The sequence below is a fragment of the Lepisosteus platostomus genome, chromosome 1 (assembly GCF_059453375.1).
Source record: "Lepisosteus platostomus isolate fLepPlt1 chromosome 1, fLepPlt1.hap1, whole genome shotgun sequence".
Classification (NCBI taxonomy): domain Eukaryota; kingdom Metazoa; phylum Chordata; class Actinopteri; order Semionotiformes; family Lepisosteidae; genus Lepisosteus; species Lepisosteus platostomus.
This window is the reverse complement of record NC_142611.1, coordinates 63,196,354-63,216,141: the sequence shown is the minus strand read 5'-3', so window position 1 is coordinate 63,216,141 and position 19,788 is coordinate 63,196,354. Positions and strand designations below refer to the sequence as shown.

The 19,788-nt window shown below is 48.7% G+C and overlaps 1 protein-coding gene across 3 annotated transcripts in view; it reads right to left on the bottom strand.

Moving 5' to 3' along the window:
- znf385a (zinc finger protein 385A) overlaps nucleotides 1-19,788 on the bottom strand; it is an 86,658-nt gene that overhangs the window by 37,023 nt on the left and 29,847 nt on the right. For all 3 annotated transcript variants that reach the window (XM_088633465.1, XM_088633466.1, XM_088633468.1), the window contains exon 2: nucleotides 3,289-3,434. In XM_088633465.1, coding sequence (XP_088489591.1) covers nucleotides 3,289-3,434 — 146 coding nt within the window. The remainder of the gene's footprint in view (nucleotides 1-3,288; nucleotides 3,435-19,788) is intronic.

Here is a 19,788-nt window from a genome sequence, read left to right as displayed (position 1 = left end):
TGTCTGTCTTCCCAGTGCTCTGTCTGTGAGTCTGTCAGCCCAGTGCTCTGTACATGAGTCTGTCTGTCTGTGAGTCAGGCAGGGGTCTGTCTGTGGGTCTGTCTGCCCAGTTGTTTCTGTCTTTCTGTGGGTCTGTCTGCCCGGGGGTCTGTCTGCCCAGATGTGTCTCTCTGTGGTCTGTCTAACAGGAGAAAGAGAAGAATTTTTCTGCAAGACCACATCTGAGGAAAAACAGAGCCTGAGTGCAAGTGCTGTCATTATCACCAGTGTGAGAAGTGTGAGAATTGTGCCTCGGAGCCCCTGACGACCTCTGAGCGCCTCATGCACGCGCACACTCTCCTGCCGCACGGGCATCACAATCAACCACCGCAGCCAACTGGTCCTGCTTGACTCCACTCCCCCAGCTGACCTGCGGTCAACAACCTCTTGTCTGCATTCTCAGCAATTTCTGGAAGGACGCCAGGGTATCAGATTCAATAAGAAGGCTTGGCAGCCTGTTCTCTACACCCACAACTCTTTCCGTAAAGGAGTGCCTCACTTTTAAATGTACTTTCACAAAATGTTAACTTGTATCAGCTGGCTTGTTTTTCACTGCTTATTCTGTTTATTCAAGTCCACAGGTTAATCTGCCAGAGCCTTTGAGGATTTGGAATACTTGGATCAGAGCCCCTCTTCGTCTCCTCTGTTAAACAGTAAAAGAGTTTAGTTCTTTCATGTACTGTAGGACATTGCCTTAAACTCGGGAGTGTACTTGGTCTGGCTCCAGAGCGGCTAACATATTTGTTGAAGAAGAGCACAGCGCAGACATTCCTCTGAAACAAGCCCTTGTCATGTCATCCGCATACTTCCACACCGCTAGCCACAACAGACCCCACCGCTCAGCCAGCCACCACTGCACAGCCCAGCGCTCGCAGGCCTCGCTCGACCCCGATGCTCCTCGGTGAACACTCACGCGACCCACCTGGAGCTCGGTGGCGCTGGACGAGCCCAGCCCACCCGTGCAGCCGGCGATGGGGAACTGAATACCATGCGAGAGGACTCAGCCCCGTTGTGATGACTGAAGCCTGCTTGCTTGGCTCCGTTCCCCACTGACATGGATCTGCGCCAGGCAGGCGTAACAGACCATCAACAGCCCCGTCGACCCACTGACCCCCCTGCCCGGCTCCAGCCCACACAGAGAGAGCTGCTGGAGCCGAGGCCGCAGGCCCCCCCCCCCCCTGAGGCTGCGGGGCTGAGGGGTGTCTGGGGTCCTTCCCCCAGCAGTCCCTGGGGCCGCCCTGCGACAGCCCTCCCGCTGATATCCCTGGGACTCTCCTCTGCCTGAAGTGACGTCAGTGCTACCGGCTGTATGGGCATGAAGTGCACAGACAGGGTATGTCAAGCACAGGCGGGCACTCCAAGTGTCCCACAGTGAAGGTATCAGCCAGGTATTTAAATCCGGAGCCTCTTGTAGAGCCCAGAGACAAACAATGTAGAGACACACCCTGGGTTATGGCAATAGGACAAGCACTGGACACCCTGAGCCCAGACACACTGACCCCCCCAGGACCAGGACTGGACACCCTGCAGACACACTGACCCCCCCAGAACTGGGCTTCATTACTCTAAACAGTCTAGATAAGAGCCCAGAGGGCCAAGAAAATAACCCGTGTCCCATCTGAGCCAGCCGAACAACCAACCATTCTATCAATCCCCCCTCCTGCCTAATTACCTTACCCCTTCAATCAACTAATACCCCTTGACTCCCAAAAACCTGCATAAGTAATAGTTTAGAAAGATCAGAGGATACTTCCTGATCAGCCCTTGTTTTACAAATTACTCCAGGGTAACTGTCAGACCCTGCTGATCTCATCATGCCAAGTTAAGAAGCTCATGTGTCTCGTGTACTCGTATGAACAGTACCCTGGGATTGATTGTGCAATGACGATTCATGAAATGCATGTTGAATCTCTTTTATTTTATTTTTATTTCTTTGAATATTTTGTTTTACAATGACCCTTATAATAGGGCATGTTTTTTGCAATTAAATCATACAAACAGTCATTTTAAGACGCTAGTTATCTCTCTGAGGTCATTGTAATGTAGTGGTTAAGTCTCTGGGCTCACTATCTGAGTTGTAGGGTTGTAGGTTCTCACTGCAGGGTAGTTTACCCTGATAGCTCCAGTCCACCCATCTCAATGAATGGGGACCAGCATTTTCTGTTGCTTAACACCGTGGAAACCAGGATATTCTCTATCCTGGTGATCCACTGTGGCTCATACACTGAAAGTACCAAGCTATCTATTCATCTCTCTGATGCGGGGGGGTGGGGGGAGGCTGCTCAGGTGGTTTGGACATAACACAGATCTGTCTGGGTCCAGGGTCCAACCCCCACTCATCGCAGTGAGGACAGGAGCTGTGCACCCTGCTATCCCCTTTAATGATCCAGTTCTGCACACCCATTCACTGTCCCCCTGAGTCCTAGTAAAACCAGTGACTGCTATCCTGCTCTCTGACAGAGATAACAGCGGTAATACACTCACAAAGAACAGCCCCCCGGGGCCGTAGACAATCTGAAGGGCTCAAGGGCTCTGACAGATCAGGAACCTCCTGCGTGTAAACTGACTTGTGCTGTATACCCTCAAATGGCACAGAACCCCAAGGCAGGGAGTTGGCACACTCAAGTCAGTTGCATGACATTTTCCTTGAGCAATGCAGAAAACTAAATTAAGAAGCTTATTTTTCCAATATTTTTCCAAAATATTAAGTAATATTTTGAGATGGCATAGGGATATATGGGTGATGCAATGGATTGTAGTACTCTAATAATATAAATGACGTTACAGTCCTTTTTCAGTGCATAATTATATTATTATAGCAATTACTGCCAGAACCAAATCTCTGTTACAGATGCCAGAAGTACTCAAATTATTCTTACTACTACAGCAGTGTCGATGTGCTGCACGGCAGAGAACAGATCCGACCAGATAATCATCCAAGCTGAATTCACAGCCTCTCACAGAGCGCCCTCTCCTGGCCAACCTGAAAACTGCGCCGTGTAACTCCTGGCCAGGCACGTTTTAACAGCAGCTCGTCTCCACCTCTTCGTACAGTACATCTCCTGCTATCCCAAAAACCCCACTCTTCAGAGTTACTCCCCCGCATTGAGCTTATGATTCCTGCATGTATCTTGACTTGACAATCCTACATCTGCCAGCCCTCATGAGTTTCAGCTCTGGAGGGCCTGTAATCTAGGAGGAAAAGGTGTGGACCCCGACTGTGTAGACCGAGTCCATGCAGGCACTTACCGCACTGAAGTTGTGGAAGAGCCCCACACTGTGGGGTGGTGGGGTCTCCAGGGGGAACTGCAGGAAGGGCTTCATGTCCAGGGAGTGGGGGATCACTGCAGGGGTCCGCAGAAACGCGGGGACTGCCCCCGGCCGGTTAATACTGCCTGCACAGAGAAAAAGAGCGAGGATGTGCTTTAATAGCTGCCTCATACCCTCTTGTTATATCAGTACTCACCCTAGGTCTCAAAGTCTACTTCAGATTTCTGCTGGTTACTCAGATTGTGTCTGGACTTTCTCTGGAAGTACTTGTCAGAAAGTCTCGCCAACAGAAACCCTGAGACAGAGGTCATGCATCATTGCAAAAAAAAGGTTGCAGATAAAGAGGATCACATTCATTTCTGAGGGAACCTGATCCCAGTATTCAAAGCCCTTAATCCTCCAGGGCTGACTGACAGCCTACCCAGCAGACTTCAGAATCAAGAGAGAAACAGGAACCAGAGGACAAGAGGAAACAGTGAAGAAGTGCATTTAAAACTGAGAACGGGAGGCATTTCTCTACACAGAGAATTGCAGGGGTTTGGAACAGGCCACCCAAACAAGCTGATGAAGCTGACAGCTTGGCTCTTTTTAAGAAATGGCCGAGATCCTTGGATCGTATCACACTCACGGGAAGTTAGATAGGCCTAAAGGCCTCTTCTCATGCGTTACCCTTTTAATTCCCACTGAATCAGAAGGTGATGGAGAGCAAGACAATCGAATGCCACACAATTAAGGCATCACCCCACCCTCAGAATCCCATCATGCTGCCTCTGTAAAGATCATGAGCTGTACAATTCGCCTCAGTACAAATCCCACCTCAAGCAATCCATCTTTCCCCACTCCAATCCTATACCCCTCTCATCTCTTCCTACCCTCTTCTCCATCATTTCATTCCACCCCTAGCCTCTTTATCCCCTCCGCCTCTCTGTCTATCCCTCTCTCTCCTCTGACACTTTTTTCCTCTCTGCTATCCCTCTCTTCTCCTGTCCACTTCTCTGGCCTCTCTGCTCTCTATCCCACTCTCCCCTCTAACCTCTATCTCTCTTCTCTGCCTCCTTTTCACTGCTCTCTATCCCTCTCTCTCCTCTGTCCTCTCTGCTCTCTATCCCTCTCTCCCCTCTGCCCTCTATCTCTCTTCTCTCCCTCCTTCTCACTGCTCTCTATCCCTCTCTCTCCCTCTCCTCCTCTCCTGTCATTGTTGTCAGCACTAAGCTCTTGGCACTAAACCCACAGGAAGGTTTTCAGTATTTGAGGACTCAGCCCTGCCTGCCAGTGCCACTAAGCTTATTAAGTTTCTCAGATGGATTTTCACAGATTCCAGTCCTTGACAGTCAAAACGAACCCCAGGCTCCACGCACCCACTCTCCCCCCCTGCCCCCCACTCCCTATCTGCTCTACAGCTCCCTCTCTCTCCCTCTGGAAAGTAAGAGGACTAGCTTTCAGTTTTTTCATTGTCTTGGTGTGTAGTTGTGTCTTGCTTTCTGAGGGGGTCCCCGAGAATCACATAAACGGAGTGAGGTGACAGCTTTATCTGCCTACTAACCCCCTCCATGCACCAGGTTTGGTTGCCTCCTCTGCCATCATTTCCCTCTCTTATCCCAGTAGCTCTCCCAGTACCTCATCTTTCCCAGCACTGTGTGCGTGTTTGTGTGAGGATGCTGTCTCCGCTCTGGGTCTCACGGCATGGCTGTCTGTCTTGTATTGTTAATTCAATGTTAATATAGAATGCACAGCTCCTCCGTGTTACACTGGTACAGTGAGCTGGGTGGAGGGACACTGAGACACTGGGCAGAGACACACTGCACTGCTGGAGGACACATCCTGAAAGGCACTGGCAAAGTCAACACAGCAGACTTCTTCAGAAGCGGCTGTGAAACATGAACCAGAGACACAAACGGGAAGTAAGTAGATGGGCATTTAAAGCTGAGAACAGGCAGCATGTCTGTACACAAAGGATGGTAGGAGCGTGGAACAAGCTGCCCAGCCACACTGCCAAAGCTGATTCCCCAGCTTCTTTCAGGAACTGGTTGGATAGTATCTTTGCATCAATTAGCCACTAAAATCTAAACAAGCTAAAAAGGCAGAATGAGCCTGAAGAAGGCTTCACAGCCGAAACGTTGTATTCTCTCTCTTCTCTTTTCAGCCTGGAATAAACCTATCACTTGTTCCTTTGCAGACTACGCGTGCTGACGCAGCTACCCACCTGAACAACTAAAAAGGCAGAATGCCCTCGTTTCATTTTTCTTGTTGTTGGATAGGTCAGTTTTACTTTAAGATGGTGTATGTCATTTGTTTTTTTAAATCGAAGTCTGTTGTTATAAGGGGTCTCATTCCAAACTCGTGTTTAGTGCACGAGAGATGCCCATCACTTACAAGGATTCTGGCTTGTTCTCATGGTTTTGTGCTGATGCTCAAACTCATTTCCACACACTGTAGCTGTTAAGAGATGTGTAAGAGATGGCGACCATGTATATACAGTACATAAGGTACATACAGTATATAAAGATACAGGCCTCTCTCCCTCTTTCTGCCTGTGATATAAGGTTACTGACAGGGCTCTAACCACGGTAATGACCTGGAGGTCCCGCTCAGCCTCTTGGCCGTTTAACAGCAGCAATCCTGTCCTTCACTCCGAGTGGGAGAATTCCGAGCGAGTCGGCAGTTTTAACGGGATTGAAACGCTATCCGGCCCTTGCAGCCTGAGGTGTCCATCAACCTGTTTAGCCAACACGATCAGAATGCCTCCAGCTGGCCCAGCAGTGCGGACTGAGGCTGGGTCTTAAAGCCACACTCCGTCAGAGACTCCGACACTCCAGGGATTCCCACTGGGAATTTTACCCAGAGGTCTAGTGGTTTAAAATGAACAACCATAAACATTGTGCCCCAGCCACAACCATAAACATTGTAACTGTGAGACTTTGGCCACAATTAACTGTATACCTCTGGTATAAATATCCGCCTTCTGCGTTAGTCTGTGTGTCAGGCCTTGCATGATGCACAAGGTTTAAGCTATAGTGTACCAAGTACCGCTGTGTTTGAGGCTGCTCCCTTCTTGTTTGGCATGGGGACCATACACATATTATGCATGTGTCAAGCCTGTTCCTGTTAATTGCTCTGTTGATGTATGTACTATACATACAGTATATATACACTGCTTGTAACACACAGTGCTGTCCATTTATACTGCTTTGCCAAAGACTGCCCTTCTAATTTAATATACTCATTCCTGACAGGAAAGACTTTAATTTCTGGTGCGTTAGTGACTTGCGTGATTGAAGCCACAGGTGCCGATAGTGAGGTCTACGGGCAGCAGCAGGTAAAGGGTTAAAATCACCTCATCACCCTTCCGGGACACCTCTGTAAAGCCTGACACCTGGTAGGATGGTGCTGTGAGCTCGCAGCGAGAACAAAGCGTGCAGGCAGGAGAGCCACGCAGGGGGCTGATTTACAGCATCTGCAGCCCCGACGGTGCCATTTAATTTAATGAGGTAATGACACACCGAGCAGGAGGAGGAGGCTCCCAGGTCCCCTGCCCTGATTTACTGACACTGCACTGTTAATTACCCCCAGCACAACACAACGCAATCACTGGGGAGGACAGAGAGAGATGGACGGCAGAACAGGACGATGGAGAGAGAGAGCGAGAGAGAGAACTGAGCTGGCAGCCCAGTACGTGATCTCCTGTCACAGCCTGAGCAACAATGAACCTGTCTCTCAATAATGTCCCATGTGTTGTAGGCTGTATGTAAATGTCCTATGATGTGTTTGTATTGTAAATGTCTGTAGATGTTCTGTCAATTGTATCTGCTTTGGCAACACTTTACTTAATCAGTCATGCCAATAAAGCTGGTTGAATTGCATTGAGGGGGAGAGAGACAGGGAAGGGAACTCAAGTGAGCTGCCAGTCCAGTACGTGATCTCCTGTCACAGCCTGAGCAACAGTGAACCTGTCTCTCAATAATGTTCCATGTGTTGTAGGCTGTATAGAAATGTCCTATGGTGATTTTTGTGTTAGAAATGTCTGCAGATGTCGTGCTGATTGCATACACTCTGTATTTTACTAGTCATACCAATAATGCTGTTTTAATTTGAATCTGACAGAGAGGGAGAGACAGGTAGAGAGGTGGAGATAGAGAAGTGGAGACAGAGAGGGAGAGACAGGCAGAGAGGTGGAGATAGAGAAGTGGAGACAGAGAGGGAGAGACAGGCAGACAGGTGGAGATATAGAAGTGGAGACAGAGAGAGAGAGACAGAGAGGGAAAGAGACAAGCAGAGGGAGAGAGACAGAGTGAGAGATGGTGAAGAGGAGAAAGACAGAGGTATAGAGAGACAGAAAAGATTGAGAGAGAAAAATAGCGGGCCTGTTAGAGAGAACAATGGATATGTAGTACAGGAGATGGAGAGAAGAGAGAGGTTGAAGTATAGAAAAAGAGAATGAGAGTGAGGCAGGGAGCAAAACAGAAAAAGAGAAAGAAGGAATTAAAGTTCCCTGTGTGAAACTAGCCAAATAAGATGTAATTAGCAAGCCTAACATCTTGTGCTTCGTGTGCCCCAGGATAAAAGTTTGTATGCATGACAAAATGAAGAAAGAGTGCATTAGAAATACTGAATACTAAACATGCAATACTATCAAAAGACAGAACAGCAAGAATACACTCAGACTCCAGCCTGACAGGCACTACAGAGGCAAGACAGCAGTCAAGGCATGTATATGTTCTACTGGTTTACCAAGGCAGGATATAAACACTAGTCAAACCACAGCTGAGCCTGTCTTCACATGACCATGGAGTGTCTATATATATATATGTGTACATGTGCTATATGATCAAGAGGCATGGCTGAAAGTACAGGGGTTCATGTTTCTTCCTATGGCTCCAATATCTCAGAGGGTGCAGAAACAGCACTGGCAAGCGCTCACCTCTCAGACCTGTAACTGACACTGGACACTGCATCGTATTCTGTATTAGTACTGTCCAACGCTGTACTGTGCAGGTCTGTATTGTCCTGTCCTATACTTGACTGTCCAGTTCTGCATATTCTCCTGTACTATGCTTTCTCTTGTCCATTTGTACACAGTACTCTCCCATAGAGTACAGCTCAAAACTGTGATGTCCTGTACTGCCCTTTGCTACATTGTATTAACTGTTCTGTAATAAACATCCTGTACTGTCCTGTGCTCTACAGCAATGTCCATTGCGCTATCATCCACGCTCCTGTGCTCTACTGTGCTGTTCTGCTCTCTCCTAAACTGTTATACATGGTAGACAGGAGCCTAAGGCCTTTTGCTGCTTTGCTAAGACAGAGGAGTGGGAGTCGTGCCCAATCCAGACAGGACATCTGAGCTGCTGTGACTCGCCACCCTCCACCCGCATACACTCCTGACACACACGCTCACACTCTGAAACCGAGCCTTCCCGACAAGCCGCGCGCGGGAGACCTGTTCTCCTAGAAACGGGCGCTCCTGCATGTATCCCGACTTCGAGAGGCCGTAAAGCAACAGTCAGAGGAGCCTGAGCTCATCATGAGGGTTACAAACGAGAGGCCCGGCTAAATCATCTCACCCTGCTGTCTCTTGACAGATGCCCGGGATTCTGGAAATGTTGGCTGTGGCTCTTGAGCAGCTCTCTGTTAGAGCCTGTCAGTGGAACTAGCAGTTAAATGTGAAGAATCAGCCTCAGAGAGCTGGTTCCATATCTCTCTCCCTGCATTCATGCTCCATATGTAGGTCAGTCCACCAGGCTGCCTGAAGTTTGTTACGTAAGGGTTGTTACAATTATCCTGAGTTGCAGGATAATCGGATGGGGATTTGCGGAGGGAGCAACCGGACAGAACGGTTCTGCGGGGGCTGCGCTCCCGGTTTCTGCCCCTCGGCAGCGGGAGCAGCGGCGCACTTGTCAGGGGTCTCTGTTCTCGCAGCTGGCCGGCACTGATCAGCTCCGAGCTGTCACTCCACCTGCTGCTCTGGCAGAGAGCTCTTGTCAACATCAGGATGTGTGACGGAGGTGGGAGGGGGGGCTACAATCCTGTTTGCCGAGTTCACATCCCCTCCCGATCCAGGCGGCGCTTCCCCCTCCCACCACTACGTCTAGCAGTGATCTGCTCTCAGAGCTCTTAACGGAGAGCTGTTAAACAGTGGGTCTGTCAGGAGTGACAGCCGCATAGCCCTTCGAAACGACACGCTTTGGCCCGGCTCATGTCTGATTTGGGGGGTCCTTGCCGAGACATTTTTTTGGAAAAGGGGACTCCCAGACAAACGCAGGCTGACAAACCGTCCAGTACTCTAAGAATAAACAAGGCTTTCAAGTTTAATGAGTGGCATTTATCAGTAACCTTGGCCTACAGTCCAGGGGCCGGTACCATCATGCTTTGCTGCAGTCCTACTGTTCCTGTGCTGTGGCCCAGCAAAGCTTGTGCTGTAGGGGCTTATTCCCCTTCCCCTCCCACGCAAAGGGGCAATTGGTGGGGCAGCCGTGGCGCTACATCCGGTGTGCACGGAGCAGGCTCATCTCCTGGCTCCCAGTGATCAGCGAAAGGAGAGCGAGCCAGGGTACTTTGTCATCAGGCCTACACACACATCTCCACTTGCAAAGCCAGCTGTCTGCCTCACAGCTGCGGACAAGACTGCGTTCTTTCTCTTTCCTTTTTTAATGCAAATGTTTGGGAACGAGCCGATCGATGGTGACTTAATAGCTTATCGGATTCCAGCACGATCATTGTGAGAACACTGGGCTGTATTGACCCGCGGACGCCACCCCCTCCCTTCACACACATACACTCCCAGCTCCTCCACCTTCTCCCCTGAGCCCACAGCCTCTGCAGCTTTAACCTTTCAAAGGGGAATTTCACAGGTCGCTGAGCGCAGGAGTTATTCCCGCACGCTGTACAGCTCCATTCATCTCACCGGAGGCAGGGCTGAGCCGCGTGGCCTCAGACTTGCTATTGATCATATCGGCCGCGGTGAAGAACGCAGTCCATCAAGGCAGGGGAGCACAGCGAACTGGTCACTGCGTGCTCATGCACACACACACACACACACACACACACACACACACACACACACAGGGTTCTCACAAACTCTGCTGCTATAGAGGACCGCTGTGGGATGATGGAATCTGGTGCGACCCTCTGGTCTGCAGCAGCACAGGGAGCTGTGACCCTGAGCCATGGACTATAGCTGTCCCAGCACTCGCTTATCCCAACTGTGTTCTGCTGCTCCACCGTGCGCAGTTTCTCCAAACCTGCTGTTTTAATAGGCCAAATGACTTTATATGCACTCTGCACACAGAGCTCGACTATACAAGCAGCCCTCCTGACATGCACAACGGAACATTCGCACAGTGCTGTGGCACTCTTCACCATGGTGTTAGCATGCTGAGATCAAGTCATTTTTCATTGCTAAGGATTTCCTACGTGACTGCATCTATTTTATGCTTCTACCACAGTTCACTCTGCTTTTGAGACGCTATAATAACAATGTGGTTTTGAAAGGAGACCTGAGAGACTACGAACGCACACACAAGAAAGTCTGCATCGCGCACGTTAGCCTAGAGCACAAGTACAGTAGAGTGCAGCAGACAAGATGTCCGAAGAGGGAGGGGGCCCGGGACTCCCGGGATTTCCTCAGGTATTTGGGACACCCCGTGTTGCTGGCTGGGGTGGCTGTGAGCAGTATGACCAGCTGCGAACCCCCCCCTCAGGCAGGACAGCGGCGCCCCAGACGTCAGGGTGCAGTGGTGGCTGGGGTGCTCGACTCAGGTGAATGTTGACGGAGTTTTCAGGTTCTGTTTTATTCAGCGTGATAATATGACGATAAACCATGCCCCAAAAAACAACTAAATTCAGGGAGCCACTACACTTCCACCTCACGGCAATTTGATCCGTTTCAATCAGTTTCACCCGCTGCAGAGCTCTTGTATAAAAGACTGGCACACAGCCGATAATTTCGCATTTGTTGCATTTCACGATTAAACAAATCTGCAGACAGATTTACATATATTAGCCTGCAAAGACCCGCACAGTCATGAGCAGCTAGTTTGCTAAACCCATCACAGGCAAGGATGCAGCAAGTCTCTGTCCATGTTAAGCTCAAACCAAGCAACAAACGAGCAAATGTTAATTGCCTATCTGCTTTATATATGGCATTACAAATCACATTTACATTTTACAGAAGGCGCCCCACTACTGAAGCCAAATGGCAGTCTCCACCTGGGTGACGCATGGCCGCCATTGTGTGCCAGCAGCCCTGCAGACCAACACAAAACGCTCACAACAGCAGCAGCGAAAATCAATTTTCTTCAGGGTATTGGATCGCAGAATCACATTACGCAGTGTTGCATTTTTTTTTGCTCCCCAACCTCCCACCCCCCCCCCCCCAATTTTTGCTTACAAGTTATTTCCGCTGATCCGCTTATCAGCTCTACTCCCACACCACCATCACGGACAGCCCCGGCGGGATCTCGGGCGCCGGCCCAGCACAACCATAAGCCCACGAGCCCACGGATGCCGGCGGTGGTGTGGAGACCAGGTTCAGCTTTCGCCGCTTGTCACTAGACGGCGAACTAGACTGAGATTCCCCCAAGTGGGAGGTGCCCGGTGCCAGTGTGCGGTGGCGGTTTATCCAGACTGGGCTCTCTTGGCAGTCGGGAAAAAGACGCCGCCTGCGGCTTGAAACACACGCCACCCCTCAGGCCCTGCAGAGCGAGACGCGCACGGCTATGGCAGGGGGCATCTCCAAGAGCCTGTGCCCATGTGGTACTGTATGGCGGGTACACGCGGGCTCCCTGGGACAGGCAGAGAGACGTCACTGTAGCCCCATGACCAGGGAGTAAGGTGAGAGGCACTGAGGCCTTTTTGCTTGTGGTCGAGCAATAAAGTAATAAAGGAGGCAGAACTGTCTCCTTCCATGAGGGATCAAAGCTGCGGAGGCTGGGAAGGAGCCCATAGTCCTGCCCATTTAACTGCTGTCACCGCCAAGATGTCCATGAGACCAGTTTCCTAGACACACTGCTTTTTTTCTCTAGGTGTTTCCAAGGTCTTAATTTCAAACGGGTAATGAAGACAGGAGGCTTTGTTTGAGTGAGAACTGCCTGTCTGAGTGTGAATGAAACACACCTCGAATTATCCAGTTTGGGCTTTATAAGAGTCTGGTGTGTCATTGTGGAAGGTGATCAGTGCTGATTAAAGTGAAGTTGGAAGTCTGGCTGTCAAGGGTCAGGCAGACTTACACGCACCAGGGTGTCTGTATATGAGGGACAGGTTTGTGGTTCACGCTATTCTCCCTTTCTGGCCTTCCAGAGGCAGACTGGAGATGGGAGAGTGGATCTAAGGAGAAGATGAGCAGTTCAAGTGACTGCACTACTGAACAGCTCTGTGGGATGAAGAACTAACAGGGGCTTCTCTGAGAGGGAGCCAGGAGGGCTTCCATCCACAAGACACAAGGAAAGGCCACTCAGATGCCCACACGGGACATGCTGACCACAGGCTGTGTTCCTTGGTACTGGCATCAGCGTTTTGCCACAAAAAGATGCCTTTGACACTACATGCAGTGTCTTTTTACAGGCACAGATAGAAGTGTGTGATTTCCCCAGCTCAGAGAACAAAGAGCACAGCGCAGTCACTGAGGTGCTGGGTGTGCACTGGGAGTCAGAAGGCCGAGGGGCTGTTCCCAGGAAGACAGCTGTGCCGAGTGGGACGTCGCCTCGGGCTGCTTGGAAAAGCAGGGATGGGACACGCCTCCTCCCACGGGTCCCTCACTACACAGACACCACAGCCACAGGGCTGACCGGCTTCAGAAAGAGGACATAAAGGCCAACAAAAGCAAAAGGCTGAATAAGGGGTGTCACCCTGTCTGGGAAGGGCACCTCAGGGTGGAGGTGTGTTTGTATAGTGCCCTAACAAAGGAGATCAGGTGAGAATGGGAAAGGACACGAGGAGAAAGAAAGCAAAGATAAAAAAATAGACACTGGCCAGTTTTATACATTAAATACGGAGCAGCACAGATGCATGGGTGGACGGACAAATGAACAGACAGAAAGAGAGATGCACCACTCACCACATGGAAACATGTTTCCCAAGTTACTGACTTCGATTTGCCAAATATATACCTGAGACACAACAACATTACGAACAATTATTCAAACAAATATTTCACTGTCGGCTACAATGATCTGAAAAGCCTTTAATGAGGGGGTTCTTGATCACCTCTGTTGCAGCACCGCCTGCTGCGTGACCCCGGGGGGTGAGGATGAGCACCCCCATTCCCTTGATCTACGACTCCTCCATACTGTATCTTCATCTCCTTTGGAGTCTTTGGAAAGGAGTGTCTTGGACCACAGGCCACCGGAAATGAACTGGGCCAGAGAAAATCACACAGAGAAGACAAAGCAGGGCGAGGCGCTGGAGATCGAATGACAAAGACTGCTCTGATCCCACTGAGCCACCCTGCCCCAGCGGCACTATTGTACAGACAGACTGCTCAATTTCATTACAAACGTGATTACAAATGTGTGTGTGCGTCACTGTGTGTGGGGTGAGACTGTTTGTGTCAGTGTGTGTGGGGTGAGATTGTGTGTGTGTCAGTGTGTGGGGTGAGACTGTGTGTGTGTCAGGGTGTGTAGGGTGAGATCGTGTGTCAGTGTGTGGGGTGAGATTGTGTGTGTCAGTATATGTGTGGACTGAGATTGTGTGTGTCAGTGTGTGTGTGGGCTGAGACTGTGTGTGTCAGTGTGTGTAGGGGGAGACAGGGTGTGTGGGGTGAGATTGTGTGTTTGTCGGTGTGTGTTGAGTGAGATTGTGTGTGTGTCAGTGTGTTTGGGGTGAGATTGTGTGTCAGTATGTGTGTGGGGTGAGTGTGTGTGTCAGTATACGTGTGGGGTGAGATTGTGTGTGTGTGTCAATGTGAGTGTGGGCTGAGACTGTGTATGTCAGTGTGTGTGGGATGAGATTGTGTGTGTGTCAGTGTGAGTGTGGGCTGAGACTGTGTGTGTGGGGTGAGATTGAGTGTGTGTCACTGTGTGTGTGGGGTGAGATTGTGTGTGTGGGGTGATTTTGTGTGAGTGGTGAGATTGTGTGTGTGACAGTCTGTGAGTGAGTGACAGACAGAGTGGTAGATGGTGCTGTGATGCAGAAGGGAGCAGCATGTCCCAGGTGCTGCTAGATCCCAACTTCATGAAATTTCAGGACTCTTTTACATACAGCTGAGCCCAAGGACTGCAGAAATTACCAATTAATTTGTCCAATTTAACGTAATTACCTTGACGTCAATTCAGAGCACAAGGGCAGGAGTGTGTTCAGATTACAGGGGGCATAGGATCTCACAGGATTTGAAGATTTCTACCACCAGGGGGCGCTGTTGATGACCAGTTTCTGAGCTTGAAGCTGCGGTTGATCAGGATATTCTAAATGAGGCCTAACCTCTAGATCGTGCACAGAGTGTACCACAAAATTCATTACACAACATGAAACCAGCAGTCATTGTGACAACACATTCACACATACACACACTCTGATAATTATAGCAAGGATACAGATCCAGCACAACCTCACCCATTACAAGGATCATGTTCTGGAAAATTACTGCTATCAGCAAAACCGCAACGCGCAGCAAGAAGAAGTTTTCAGGGGAAAATAGGTTTAAGGGTAGTCTAACTGTTGGCCTACAATGCCTGTAATTAACCAAGATAACGTAAGGGAATAATGTGGTCCATAAAATAAAATGTGAAATGATAGTCTACATAAAGTAATAAATAATTGCTATGACAAAAGCTGTGAAATATTAATAGAAGATTGCTGTGCACTTTTCCCCCTATCCAGCCTCTCCACTTGGACACTGACAGACATCACTCCGATCTGCTTCTCATGCTAGGGCCTTGGCCAATTTCACTTTTCACCACATCTAAGGGCCCAAAAGAGCACAAAAACTGGTATTTATCCGCAGCAAAGCCCCAAGGCGATGCTCTAAGACAGATCACAGTTGTGCACAGTACCCCAAAACAGCAGAAGAGGGCCCCACAATCTGTGAACTAGTCCTCAATAACTGCAGTGTGATAGACCGGAATACACAGTCCATAAAATAGCGATTGGCAAGGCTAGACTGTAATATAAACTACAGTTTCCACTTCTGTCTTGCACAGTGGACTCACGGCCGATTGCCTGGATTAAGGTTACCAAGCTAGCACCCTGACATCACGGTTTGAGTCAGGCGTAGGGTCGGGGTTAGGGTCAGGTCATGCTCAAGAGGACGCTCGGTGAGCAGGAGGTTACTGTAAAACAGTCACTTTTCACTTAGCACACCCAAGAAAACAAACAGTCCCTCTTAGAGACAGCCAGGGTGTGCCAGTGCACATTGCACAAGGCCCCCGCTAGGACAGATTGGTATCAGTGTGCAAGACGATTAATTGCCCACTGTCGTACAATGGAACAGACTGAACTCACAGAAAACTACCAATAAATTTCCATTGTTTAGTTTTTACTAGGCAGAGAGTAATAACACATTGTAGAATACAGTATACACTTAATTTACTTATCTACACTGTGCATAAATCAGTAAACTTCTCTGACAGGTCTCTGACAGACCTACAGCACTGAGTTACACAGAGCAGTACTCAGTACAGTGCTCTAACACACTGCAGGATACACTACAGACCTACAGCACTGAGTTACACAGAGCAGTACTCAGTACAGTGCTCGAACACACTGCAGGATACACTACGGACCTACAGCACTGAGTTACACAGAGCAGTACTCAGTACAGTGCTCGAACACACTGCATGATACACTACAGACCTACAGCACTGAGTTACACAGAGCAGTACTCAGTACAGTGCTCGAACACACTGCATGATACACTACAGACCTACAGCACTGAGTTACACAGAGCAGTACTCAGTACAGTGCTTGAACACACTGCAGGATACACTACAGACCTACAGCACTGAGTTACACAGAGCAGTACTCAGTAGATCACTCTACCCCATGAAGCAAAAATTAAATGGAAGAAATCTCCAAAATAGTGCAAGATTTTCACAATACCAGTAAAGAGCAACTTGCTTCTTTAAAAAACATTTTTTCAACAGTTTCATGATTAGTCAGGACTTGTCTGTACCCACACCCTCGCCAGCCACTTCTGCTCGATCTTTTGTGCTGTCAAGGTGCGGTGCTTGTTATTGTTGTCAGTAATTATGTTAAAAGCATCAGGACTGTTCATGCTTTAAGGGCACGCCTTTCTCCGAGTGAAGCGGAGGTGTGTAACAGGCGCTGCTGGAGGGTGTGTGCAGACGCATACCTGACAGTGACTGATTGACTCCAAGCCAACCAGCCACCACTTGTCTAAGGCAGGTGTGCTTAAGGCCCACCTACATGTAATGTGGGGCTCCACCCACAATCTGTGCAGCCTGGCAGCAGACCGTGGAGGTGATCAGGTTCTCCAAAGCAATTTTTAATAAAACACACATTTGTAGACAAGTGGTGCAGTAATGACTAACTCCTAAAACTGGTTTCAGTTCAAATGTGTGATTGTTTGTAAAGGCGGTGCAGAGCTGAACAGATTTTAAAACTCTGCACATGATTATTTCATCTTGCAATCTGAAGTTGCCCTGAATGAGATCAGAGTCCAGACGGGAATCTAAGGTGAAAACATGACAGAAAACAAGCAACCTATAAATACATGCATGCAGACGTAAGGCTGTGGTATAGACATACAGACATGAGCGAGACACTCTGCTGAAACCCACACCTGTGTGTTTTCCCTGTAATGACAGTGTCTGGCTCTGTAATCACACCCCTGGAGCAGATTATCCAGTCTGAGAGACTCCTTGATCCAGCAGGCAGGTGAACAGCACAGAGAAGCCTGGGATGGGGAAAGCAGGGGAAGGAGTTGGATTACAGTCCTGTGTCTCTAACCAATGTTGATTGTAAGAATGTTTACATAGATTACAGGCTAAGCCATCAGGCAGGGGATCACAGGCAGAGTCGGGGTGAACCGGCGCTGATGTCAGGCACACCCCTGAGTGCAGGTTCAATGTGCCGCCACAGTGAACAGACACCAAAGGACTTTACTTCATACCGAAAAGGGAAGGAACTGGGACAGCCTAATCATAGAATAAATAACAAACTACCACTGGCACCTGCATCTGACTGCAAAACTCCACAAGTAGCTATTAATTAGAATTTGTTTTAGCTTCTTAAAATGTTGCAGGTTTCAGATTGTTCAGAAACATATGGAATTAATTTTTAAATCTGGAAAAGAGAACAGACCCTGGCATTAAAAGAAGTTTAATTTAGCAAATAATTAATTCAATAATTCAAACAATTATTTCATGTAAAAGTTCAGTTAAACAATTAAGTAGTAATCTGCAGCAAAAACACCAGAGTTAGGACTGTTAGAAGCTGTGACAGTGACTGAGTTAATAAAACTTCTACATATAGCATTATATTTTTTATTACATATATTCGATTTTTTTATATACTGCATTGTTACTGAACAATGGAGGATACCTCATCCTTTTTTAAGACAAGGGGCAAAGAAATAGCAAGCATGCATATCCAAGATATACCCATATAAACTTTTATTGCTCGAGATCTGGTTTTGCTGGGTTAGAGCTTTTATCTCAGGTACCTTTTCAAGGAAAAGGACATGCTGACAGTTCCTTTGGGCTTTTTGTGAGAGGCGCCTCCCAGCACCAGGACAGGAATCTGTGTCGGTCGAGCCGGTGATGACAGGATCTGCACCGGGAGAGCCAGGTAATTATAGGGGATTAGACGCCCTGGAGGCGGGGCTCTCCCACAAAGAGGAGGGAAACAAGACCAAGCATCAGATGTTCCTACGGAAGTGCTAGGCTCACAAACATACACAAACATACACACACAGAGCACCAATGAGAGGGAACACAACTGTCGAAAACAATCCGTTGATCTTGAGGTGAATAACTCCTGTATAAATGACCAGGTGCCTCCAGACACTACTTTCCAAATTAACAGTGGAATCCCAAACTGCTAAAGGAGAACTCTTTCATTTTCTCCCTTTCTGCCTCTTATTTCTTCCTTATACTGTATTCATCCGTATTTCCAACCAAAGCTTCTTCTGTTTCTCTCCTCTTCCTTCACTCTATCCAGCTCTGGAAAGCCAATAAGCCCCCAGGGCCCCTTGCTCTCCCTCTCTCTCTGCCCTCCTCTTCCTCTCCCTCTCCTCTCCCTCTCTATGCTCTACTGCCCCTAGGCACTCTCTCCCGATCTCCCAGACAACCGGGAGAATGTCACCGAATACCTCCGCACCCAGCGCAGGTGGCCAGGGCCTGGGGCGCCATCCTCTCAGTCCTCCTATCCTCCACGAAAAGAGAAAAAGCACATTCCAGCTTTGAGAGCTTTTCCGGAAAACCTATCCCTATCTCTGCTGCAAGGCCATGCCCCGCCTATGCCCTGCTGGCTTTCATAGAAGTCAGAAAAATATCCTGTCCTCCGCAGGAGCCCCTCCATTCTACAAGGGGAGACCCTGGCTATGTACCCCAAAATGGGGGCTGAAACCCTCTCTGGTCCACAGCCAGCTGTGGAGGGGAGGACTAAACCAGTTCTCTCTCTTTTCTTTTGCGTCGCAGCTTAGGGGCTCTCCAGTTTCTTCTGGGAGTTTAAAAGAAGAGAAACACATGACCAGATGCATTCACAGATGCAATGCCGTGGTGTCAATACCGGGCTGTTTAACCTACTGTTACCCCTGAACAATTCTAAATGGATATGATCTACTGTGCCAAAGCCAAAGATGTTAAGCCCAATTGTCTGGGCTGTGTTTTTAGGTCACATAAAATATGCTACATTTGCTGAATGTAAGTAAAAATACTAAAGAATATATGCTTTTTAGCTTCATAGAAGACTATTGTATCTTAGGCATACATTCGGAATGGACAGTGACTTTATCATTAAGAACTCAGTTTACACTCACTCTTCCCTGTCCGGTCACAGTGCATCGCAGTGTTTCGGGTTTGCAGGAACATTCCCTGCCTTGCTTCCCACTGCCCTGCTCCTGCACAACTGACACTCAGGAAGCACCGGACTACAAGCTAAATCCACCCATTGTGGAGGGGATTTGTCTCAGAATGCCTGCTGGATGCCAGAAACAGTCAGTCCACTCTAGTCCTGTACAGTCTGTCCTCCCCACAGCTCCCCCTTCACCCCCCTGGAGCAGCAGTGACTCTCTCTTATCCACGAGTTCCTGCACAGTGGGGCTGCTCTTCAGTTGTGAGTAAAGTGGGTCCCCTCATATGTGCAAAGAACTTTAGAGTCTTTTGTGGTACAAAGCACAAGTGTAAGGAAACCTTCTTATAATTATTTCCCTTCACAGAAAATAATAATAGAAGCAGTAAAGACATTTTCATCACAGTCATGCCAGCCAAGGCACAGTACATCAAGACAGAGAGTTTTTGTAGTTCAGTACCAGAGATGAAATAATAACATCAACAACAAAGAACTCCCTCAGACTCAATGAACACA